General features: G+C 46.8%; 1 protein-coding gene across 1 annotated transcript in view; it reads right to left on the reverse strand.

Moving 5' to 3' along the window:
- Window positions 1-1071: 1071 nt before the first annotated feature.
- The window catches only part of LOC115541816 (structural maintenance of chromosomes protein 1A), a 10455-nt gene continuing 1197 nt past the window's right edge, over window positions 1072-10329 (reverse strand). The window contains exons 3-26 of the mRNA XM_030353674.1: window positions 10024-10136; window positions 9543-9746; window positions 9170-9408; window positions 8600-8858; window positions 8293-8433; window positions 8101-8183; window positions 7761-7860; window positions 7473-7580; window positions 7173-7358; window positions 6213-6392; window positions 5813-5959; window positions 5433-5570; window positions 5145-5261; window positions 4946-5052; window positions 4706-4847; window positions 4424-4569; window positions 4166-4319; window positions 3682-3792; window positions 3343-3499; window positions 3052-3206; window positions 2797-2948; window positions 2515-2584; window positions 2310-2420; window positions 1072-1950 (exon numbers count right to left, since the gene is read on the reverse strand). Coding sequence (XP_030209534.1) covers window positions 1870-1950; window positions 2310-2420; window positions 2515-2584; window positions 2797-2948; window positions 3052-3206; window positions 3343-3499; window positions 3682-3792; window positions 4166-4319; window positions 4424-4569; window positions 4706-4847; window positions 4946-5052; window positions 5145-5261; window positions 5433-5570; window positions 5813-5959; window positions 6213-6392; window positions 7173-7358; window positions 7473-7580; window positions 7761-7860; window positions 8101-8183; window positions 8293-8433; window positions 8600-8858; window positions 9170-9408; window positions 9543-9746; window positions 10024-10136 — 3401 coding nt within the window. The 3' untranslated portion in view covers window positions 1072-1869. The remainder of the gene's footprint in view (window positions 1951-2309; window positions 2421-2514; window positions 2585-2796; window positions 2949-3051; window positions 3207-3342; window positions 3500-3681; window positions 3793-4165; window positions 4320-4423; window positions 4570-4705; window positions 4848-4945; window positions 5053-5144; window positions 5262-5432; window positions 5571-5812; window positions 5960-6212; window positions 6393-7172; window positions 7359-7472; window positions 7581-7760; window positions 7861-8100; window positions 8184-8292; window positions 8434-8599; window positions 8859-9169; window positions 9409-9542; window positions 9747-10023; window positions 10137-10329) is intronic.

Here is a 10329-nt window from a genome sequence, read left to right on the forward strand (position 1 = left end):
GACTAATTTCATTAATTATCGTTGAACGTCACTTCAAAAGTGAAAATAGTAACACATTTTTCTCAACCTAGAACATATAGAGATGTTATACAGGATGAATGGAACATAAGTTATTCATTCCATTATTCATACAAAACCAATGAGGACCTCCTGGTGGCCACCTGTTGTGCTGTACCTCTTGGTGTTCCGGGACTAACAACTTGGGAGGGACGCTTTCAACACATGGAAAAAAAAATGTTTCTTTGGTTCTGTATTTTTCTTCATCCTTAACACAAAAGAATCCAGAGAAATAACAATTAATCCCAAGTGCAGCAACAGCAGGACTACTGGAGTACCGCTTAGATCTTGACAATGTAGGACTAGTATCAACGACTTTAATTTCAATTTCTATGATTATGTTTTTAAATGGCTTGATTGACCAACACATGAGTATATACATCATGGTTATGCAGCAAAACAATTAATGAAGCACTTTCTACATTCAGAGCTGATACAAGATAGTCATAAGCTTATGATCTTCTCCTACACAGGGTGGCTCTCTGATGATAGGCAGCCAACGCCCCTTATTCACTAATAGCGCCTATCTTACGCATTAAGTTCCCCACCGAGCTTACGTCTAGAACCAAGATGGCTACAAGGTAGTCATGGGATGACTAAATACACACAAGCCACTGCTGTTCACTGCTCTAAACACATAGGCTATGCATTAAGAGACTATGATAAAATGTTGTACATTTTGATTTCATAATTTTAAATATGTATTTTACAGATCTTTATGGGCCATTTACATCTATGTTCTCTCGCGCCCTTCCTCTATAAATATATTACTTATATTTTCCTTATGTTTTTTATGCATTAATTTTTCTTTATTTGCAATTGATTCAGTTATGAATTGTTGACTTTATTGTCGTGTACAGATTGTACAAGGAAATGTTAAAATAAAAAATGAAAATAAAGATCGTCTCACTGTCTAAATTTTCTGTGGTTTATTATATATGTGGTTGGACTTTGATTTAGTTTGTGTTTTCTGATTTACCCTTTTGGATTAAAAAAATGAATATCCGTATAACGTGAATTGAAAATATTTCGAAATGTATTTATTAAGCAAAAGAAATCCATACAGTTAGTAAAGAGACACATAAGAGGACGTTGCAGCCCATTACATTAAAAGTGATGTTTACCGTTTGGCCCATTCAGTTCACTGCCTCATATCGGTTACATTGAGAACTCTCAACTCGTCTGTATGTTCGCAGACGAGTTTTAAAAGGTTTGTTAAAAACATTATCCATCCAACTGGAACGTTAACCGAAAGTTTCTTTCTTATCCAGTACAAACAAAGGGAGTTAAAAAGCAGAAGGAGTGATAAAGTAGTACAGATTCGTGTCAGCTACATGAGATGGCGGTTGACCAGGGCTTCAAATGATACACTTGAAAAGAGGAGCTTGATTATTATAAAAGGGTCTGAAGGGAAAACAGGTTTTTAATAGCATTAAAAATATGAGCATTTCACTATTTAAAAAAAACAATAGTTAACAGCTTCAAACATGATTTACCTGATTTACAATTATTGAACTTCCACTATTGTACTCAACCTTTCAATGGGGGAAAGCCTTTGTGTGGACCAATCGGTCAACATATAAAGCGCAGCCTTGTATAAATGCACATTCAGTTTGAAACTGTCTATAAAAGTACACATCCCCTCCCCAGTCCATCCTCGACAAACCAACCCCTCCCTCTGAAGAAATAGGCTAAAAACAGAACAAACTGAACCTAAAAACATTAAACAAATGACATTACAATCTAGCAAATACCTAAGTGATTACATGAGCAATCCAGTGGCGGATTGAAACCTCAAACAGCAGTGTTGTCCTATTCGTTGGGGTTAGGATTGGCGTCAGGGTACTGGGACAGGTCAAAGGTCAGGACTTTGCTGATGACGCAATCCCCTTGCTGTAGAGGACAGAAGAAAGAGAACATGAATTCAGTTTGCTTCTAGTGCACAGGGAGCATGTCGTTTCTGCTTAGCCATCATATCATCTTTCTATAGCTTTTTGTAGAACTGCTTGAAAACCGACAATCTCATAGTTGTTAACGGCAAGCAGAGCATTCCATCGACAGTTGGTAGTGATGAATAAAGCCCCAAAATCTGCCTGAATTTAACAGGACATTGCGCAAAACAAATTGAGTATGTTGTGTCGTGTTACCGAAAGCTAAGCCAGCAGGTACATTTTCAATGTTTATTCAAGAAGTTATTTACTTTTCGTTAACGCTAAGCTAACTGGGTCTCATCTGTGAGTGAAGACGCTCACCTCTGGGTAGACTCCGATGAGGGAGTCGGCCTTGGTGTAGAACTCCTCCTTCAGCGAGATGACCACGGCCTGGAAGTTCATCACAGACTGGTCCTTGATGTAGTTGGCCACCTGAACCAGAACGGATACGCACCCATTCAACATGTATCTCTGAATACTGAATATCTGCGTTTCACATTTGGACCATTGATTGCACTCCACCCACCTTTCCGATGTTGGTGTTGTCCAGAGCAGCGTCGATCTCATCCAGCACGAAGAAGGGTGCAGGTTTGTAGCTGACGTAGAGAGGAAGGTTAGCAAGTTGGTATGATGAAGTAAAAGAAGAGATCAACCGACGCATAAGCTCTCCCCGTCTAGTTAGTTAGCGAGTTATTCGTTGCGGTCATATCAATGAGGTTGAAACCAAAACGGCAATCAAATAGTAATAAAATAACTTGAATCGAAACGGCCGCACTAATAAGGGCAGGACCACTTCCTGTGGCTGTACCTGTGGATGGCGAAGAGCAGGGCCAGGGCGGCCACCGTCTTCTCCCCTCCAGACAGGTTGTCCATGGGCCTGAACCTCTTCCCCGGGGCCACGCAATTGTAGTTGATGCCGTCCAGGTAAGGCTCCTCTGGGTTCTCCGGGCCGAGGAAAGCCTAGCACATGGGACACACCGAGTGACTACCGATGCCCAGCCCTCCGTTGTGTCGGTCCGACGCGATCCCTGAACGGACGGGACACTTGGTGGTCGGCGCTGACCTGGGCGCTGCTGTTGCGCGACAGGGCCTTGTAGATCTCGTCGATGTTGGTGGCCACCGACTCGAAGCAGGCGTTGAATCGGTCGTAGCGCTCCTTCTTGATCTGCTCGAAGGCCTGCTTGGCCTTCTTGGCTCTCTTACGCGCCGCCTCAAACTCTGAAACACAAGAGGGCCTTGTGAGTCGGGCGGGGGCTGCACCACCAGCCACCTACAAACAGTACAACTGTACACATCCAGTCGAGTACACCACCCCGGAAAAAGAACCACCCCGGCCCGGCCGCAATCCGCTCACCGTCGCTGGTCTCCTGGAACTTGTCGCGCACGCTCTCCAGCTTCTCCATGGCCTTCATGTTGGGCGCGCTGATCCTCTGCAGGATGCTCTGCTGCTCGTTGAGCCGCTGCTGCAGCGTGTTCATCTCGCCCTTCAGCTCGTCCTCAGACAGGGTGTCCTGGTGGGGGGCCGGGGACAGGGTCAGTGGGGGCGGGACTACGTCCAAACCCCCCAGTGTGGTACACGGCGTACCACACGCACTGCATATTGTGACTGTATACACACACACGGTATTGCATTGTTCCATGATGTCTATTTTTAAGTAGGTAGGGTTGGGTGAGGGCAGAGCCGCCTGGGTACCTTGAGGTCCTCAGACAGGTTGCTGTAGTCGATCTCAATGAGGGCTTCTTTAGCCAGGACCGTACTGGAGGCTATCTTGCTGTTGGTGGGCTCCTCGGGCTGCTGACTCCCCTAGTGGAGCACAAAACACACTCAAACTTTAAGAAAACAGACACACTCATTTAATTTAATTTACATTTATGTAACCGATCAAAAACATAATATTCGTAGAGACATATAAGGTATAAGGAAAGACGTAGGCAAGGCAACTTTATTTATATAGCACTTTTCATACACAAGGCACTCAAAGTCTGCCTTGTAACACAAACAATTCAAGCCGTGTACTTCAGTACTTCAGATGAGTCTTGTTTAGACATTGGACAATGTTTAACACATGTTCTCCCCCCCCCCTCCTCCCCCAATGTGCCTCATGATGCCCTTGATATCAGGGAGGTAGGGAGGGCATCAACATCAGCGGCGGTAAGCGCCAGGCCGCGGGGCTCACCTCTCCCTGGCTGATGTCTTCCATGGTCCCTGAGCGGAGGGGCAGCTTGATGTCCTGCATCTTGCAGGCCTGCAGCAGGTTGTGGCGGTCGCTGCGCTTCTGCTCCAGCTTCGTCTCGATGGCCGTCACCTCCTTCTGCAGCTGGGTCAGTTCCCTGCGGAGGGCGGCCATCAAAACAGACGTCAGTGATTACACTTAAAGAACATGGCTGTTTTACTTTAGAAGATTCAGTGTTTGAATTATTCTGGAGCCACTGACTTGTTGGCCCCGCCAAGCTTCTTGCGGATCTCCTCCATCTCGTGGTTCTTGTCGTTGACCTCTGATTTCTTGGTGAGGTGGGTGTTCTTGAGGTCCTGCAGCTGGGCCATGGTCTCGTCGATGATCTTCATGTGCCGGTGCTCCTCCTACAGCCAGCGTGGAAGCAAAACAAATTAAAACCACACAGATGATCCAAAGTAAGCGATCTACTAGTAGAGAGCTGAACTTAAAGCCAGGGAAGATGACATAACAAGTGTGAAGCAGTAAAACGGATGCCTTTACCTTCTTGAGCCTTTCTATCTCGGCCTCGTCCTTCTTGACGGTCTGCTCCCACATCATCACCTTCTCCTGGTCCTCCTTCAGCTGGTTCTTCTCGTAGTCCACCTGGATCCCCAGTCGAGTTTTCTGGGTCTCAAACTCCAGCCTGAACACACAGAAAAGGGGCACAAGTGGGGCTTTAGGGCCAGGAGGAGTGTACAGAAAGTGGGACGACCCAAGGGCTCAATCTCCATCGAGACTCACCGCTTCTTGGCGATCTCGTTCTGCCTCTTCACCTTCTCCTCCTCGAACTCTCGGATGTTCCTCACGCCGATCTCCTTGCAGAACTCCACGAACACCTCGTCTTCCACCTGGAGAGCAGAGCCATGGCGGTGTCAGTGCGCACGTCCACCACATGCATGCAGAGGCTCAGAAACAGAGCTAGATGGGCTGTGGTGCTCACCAGGTTCATGCGGTCCCTCAGGTCTGTGATCTCCTTCTCGCGGGACGTGACGATCCTCTTGATGTCGTTGATCCGTGGCCCGAAGTTGGCAAGCTCACTTTCCAGTTTGGACTTCTCCTGCACGACACAAAGGGCGAAAAAAGATGATTAATTACGGTAAATTTTTTTGTAAATTACAATACAAAAAAACTTAAGAAGAAAACGGTAACAGTGAAATATGAGCAAATTCACAATGTAGATCTAATAAGATGCTAATACAGGCAGGATAGTGCATTGAGGCCAGCCTACCTGCATGTTGAGGGACAGGTGGCGGGTCTTGGTCTGCTCCAGGTCGCTCTGGGAGTACTTGAGTCTCATCTGCAGCCCATGGGCCTGGGACTGCACCTGACGCAGCTCCGCCTCCTTCCTCTTGGCCTTCATTTGCTCCTACAAAAAAAACACAGATAATACGGAGGGTCAACTTCAACTACTACTTACGGGGATACAATTGGGGTTAGGATTAGGTCTCCAATATGAAGAGGAAAGTGTGGCTTTGTCCAAAGGTTGTGGGAGAGTTGTGGGAGAGGGTCTGCCTGTTAACTGGGATGAGAGGGATATGAAACCCATCTGTTTTAGGGATCCGGGTGTCCCCTGTCCGTGATGGCCGTCTGAAAGGCCTCTCTCGTTACCTTGAGCTCCTCTGTGAGCTTCTCCTTCTTGTCCTTGAGCTTGTCCACAGCCTTCTCGTCCCAGCGCCGGGCCTTGGCCTTCAGGTCGCTGGCTCCTCCAGAGATCACACCGGACTTCTGGAACAGGGTGCCGTCCAGCGCCACCGTCTGGACACACGGACAAACACAGAAAACACATTGTGAGACGCTAGTTTATATTGAAGGAATAACTTCAGTTAAATAACTAAATAGTTGATGGTTGTAATAAGTAATTGCATTAGCGGTGTACTATGGGAGGGATCACAAAACATAAATATAGTACAAAAACCCACTTCCCAAGGAGTGGTATTGAACAGCTAATACACGTCATGTATTTTTTCGTGCCATGATGTTCGGTGTATGATCATGTTCATCGTGTGACCTTGTGTCGGTACGGCCCTCCGAAGGCGATCCTGCGGGCGTCCTCCACGTTGTCGCAGACCAGCGCGTTGCCGCAGGCGTACTGCAGGGCCTTCTTGATGTGCGGGGGCTCGTAGCGGATGACGTCTATCACCAGCTTGGCCCCGCGGAGCTCCCTCAGCTTCTCGTCGGTGGGCTTCACCTGTGGGGGCGGGGGTGGGACGACATACATGTTCGGTTACATGTTCAGGAAACCCCTTGTGGATTGGAAACCACTTTGGTTGAATGCAGGAAAGTTGTTTTCATTTTAGACTTGGTTGGTTTATGTATCTAATAGGGCTGCACCATGGCGGAAAAATAGCAATACTTTTGTTCCTCGTAATATATTGCAGTATGGAATAACAATGGAATCGTAATTAATAACAATTGTAAATACAGCTGCAGAGTGCCTTGCAACCTAAAGTTCAGGCGGCTATATCTTTTATGCATATATACGGCCTCCAGGAACACAAACATCTCGCATTCCTTAATTGCGATGTCTGTGTAGTTCGATATGCTGTTCACATTATTGATTAATTCCTAGTTGATAGTTTGTGGTTTACAAGTGCCCTGGGCAGCTTGTTTTTAAAGCAACCTGTGAGGTATTGTGTGAATATAAAACAAATGAACTGTCAGCATTATTGATTTCCTTTGCTGATCTTTTATTCACTCGAAAGTGCCAGTGAAAGGATCAGACCTTTTTTCTAGATTAGCCAGGGAAAATACAGCAAAAACGTTGTTGCATGACTTGTTGCATGGATAATTTTTTCTTTGACATGCAGCCCTAGCATCTATGTACGAGTTTTAGGAGTGATCAACTATCATTGGAAACACATTAGACGATTAAAACCACCATTTACTTATGTACTTCATTAGCACTCTGGCCACCACCAGTATCCTCAACCAAAAAAAAGCTGGGTCAGCCTCCTCCTAAAAACGTTACCTCCAGGTAGTCGAGGGGAAGGAAAGTCTCGGGCTCCCCTCTCTGCTCCTTGATGTACTGGATGCAGTCCCTCCCCGTCTTCTCAGAGTCCACGATGATGGCGTCCATGTTCTTCCCCAGCACCTTGGTGACAGCGATCTGGTACTTCTTCTGCGTGGGCTGGCATAGGTCGATCAGACGGCCGTACTTCAGGGAGAAACACACAGGAGACGGGAACAGTGTGAATTCAGGCAGCGGTTGATGATACACGTCAAAGGGAGGAGGCGTGGTTGGCCTGGTGAAGGGGGGGGGCTGCCGTACCACGGAGCCAGGGTACAGCCTCTTGATGCTCTCCATGATCTCAGCCTTGCGCTGCTGGCGGCTGTTCTCCTGCCGGTCGATCCTGGCGTCTCCCAGCTGCTCCATGACCTACGCGGCCGTAAGAAGGGGTGGGCTGTGAGATGCTACGCAGAGTTGAACAGCAGACGATGGCCCTCATTCACCTACATCAATATGAGCCATATGTCACGTTTTATTTTGGATAGATGTTTGTTTCTAGAAGACAACCCAACCCCAGGGTTTAGATCCGCTCTGTGCGGGGCGCCCTACCTGGTTCAGCTCTGTGTTGATCTCGTCGATCCTCCTCTTGGCACCCTCCACCTCCTCCGTCAGCTCCTCCTCCATGCGCTTCTGCTCATCCAGCGACTGTCTGAGGACCAATGAGGAGCACGGGTCAAGGAGGAGAATATACTCATTGGGTTGGACTTTTCTTTAATATTGCCATGTTATGATATGACTTACTTGGGTGCACGCTTACAATGTTTGTATTAGGTGTATTCTCAGATACACAATGCCACTGATTGATATTTACACTTATCCATTACCAACATGGCACAACCCTTACAAAATACAGTACGGCTTTATTGAAGCATGCAAAGGGATCGGGTACCTGCTGGTGTTGATATAGTCCTCCAGCTTCTCAATACGTTTCTGGTTTTCCTCAATTTCGCGGATCTTCTGCTTTATCTTGGCCTAACACGGAAAAAAGTTTAAACTTAGACCCTTGCATTTCAAATGAACTCTTATTCGAAGGCACACACAGAAATCGGTTCAAAATCCTCGTCCTCGTGAGCTCACATACCTCTGTCTCCACTTTCTTCCTCTCCTCCAGATCCAGACGGTCCTGGTCGGCTTTTTGGTCGCGGTTGAACTTCTCCAGCTCCTGGGCCAGGGTGGCGGCTCGCTTGCTGGCCTCCTCCTTCAGGCGGTGGTACTGTTTGACCTGAGGAATTCACATCAGTGTGAAGTTCAAGTTATCTTGGGGAAAAAAAGGCCTGCAACCTTCCCAACAAGACAACCTAATAATATGCAGCCATCTATTATCACTTCAAACGTTCCTAATGGGTTTACAAAAAAAACTAAACCAAATGTCCCATTCATAAAAGTACCTGGTTCTCCTCCAGGGTGAGGTCCTGGCCCTGGCTCTGCGCCTCCTCCTCCATGCGCTCCTCAAACTCCTGCTTGGTCAGCTCCACGGCCTTCATCTCCTTGTCCAGCTCGTCCATGTCCCCCTTGCGCTTCTTGTACATCTTCTGGGCGTTCTGCAGGGACTTGCGTGCCGCCTCCTGCTTCTTGATCTTGTGGGAGGTGTTCTCCTTGGCCTTGATGTACTGGGGCCGCTTCTGGTTGAGCTCCGAGTCTTTCTCCCTGGAGGCGGGAGCAAGGGGTCGGAGGTTCATTTTGGTCAATGGGATACTTTCAAACCAACATTGATTATCATAATAAATCGACAGTATTTTGTTACTTTTACTCGCTTTATAAACAAGCTGATCAAGAGGGCGAATTGAAGTGATATCTTTTTCATTCATGTCAATAATGTCATTAACATGTACACGACTGAACATTTATTTAAAAAGCAAGAAACAAGGGAGCAAGTTGATAGTGCTTTGCATTTGCCCTGCTGCGGAAACTAAACCCAGGGCAAGAGGAGCGCAACGATGCCCATCCCCGTGACTCACTTGATCTCCTTCTCCACCGTCTGCTGCTCCCGCATCAGGCGGCCCAGCTCCTTCTTCTTCTCCTTCAGCTCTTCCTCCACGTGGTCCATCTTCTTGCGGTCCTTGTCGATCTCCTTGTTGCGATGGGACAGCTCCTTGTTGAGCTTCTCGATATCCGTCTCGTTGTGGTAGAGCTTGAAGAGCTGCATCTGCACGTGGGCCCGCACCACCTCGTCCTTCAGCCTCTGGTACCGCTCAGCCTGGAGGGAGGGATACTCGTTATAATATCAAGTAGTACAGGTGAACTCCATATTTTATGTGTCTTGTTTATTAATGCATATGTAGCCTCTAAATAATGCCCACTAGCATAAAAAAAAAAAAAGGCCCAACGCACCTCCTCTTTCTCCTGTTTGGCCTCTTTGCGCTCTGCGGCGATGTTCTTCTTGCGATGGTAGTTAAACTGAGTGTCCTCCTCTGCTTTCACCATCTCTTTCTTCCTGCGGTCGTACTCCTGGGCCAGATCCCCGGAGCGGGAGATCTCCTCAAACAGAGCCGTGCGCTCCTTGGGGTTCTTCATGGCGATGGACTCCACCGCTCCCTGGAAAAGAGATAAAACCCCAAGGCTGTTACTATGTCTTCATAGGAAGTTGGTCTGTATCATGCCGTGCAGTTAGTGTCCAAATGAAGAATACTTCTCAACACACAAGTCCAATAAAATGCAGTTAAGGGGTCATATGCCGTTCAAAAATTGCAAACATCAGCACTGGAACTTATTTTTTTGTACAGTCTTAATACTGTGTTGACTCATAATAAACAAAACCTATTTTCTGTAAACCCCTGAGAACTGTGTTTGTGCATTGCAAGTTAGGTCTTACCTGGAAAACCAAGAAGTTGCGAGCCTTGATGAGGATGCCCAGTTTCTCTAGCTCCTCGCTGTACTCCGCCAGGTTCACAACCTTAGTGTTGATTCTGTACTCAGAGGACGAACCTACCACACAATAAAGACAAAAGAACCGGTGAATTTAACAAAACTATTTTTTAATTTACATTTAGCGTGTAATTGCAATTGCATACATAAAAACCTAGGATTTACAAAAGAGGCTAGTGCTGAACACCCTAGTTTCTAAAACCAACTGCAGAGTAGCTATAGAAAGACAAGGTTTTGTAGAACTTCTTTATAT

The sequence above is a fragment of the Gadus morhua genome, chromosome 1 (genome assembly GCF_902167405.1).
Source record: "Gadus morhua chromosome 1, gadMor3.0, whole genome shotgun sequence".
Classification (NCBI taxonomy): domain Eukaryota; kingdom Metazoa; phylum Chordata; class Actinopteri; order Gadiformes; family Gadidae; genus Gadus; species Gadus morhua.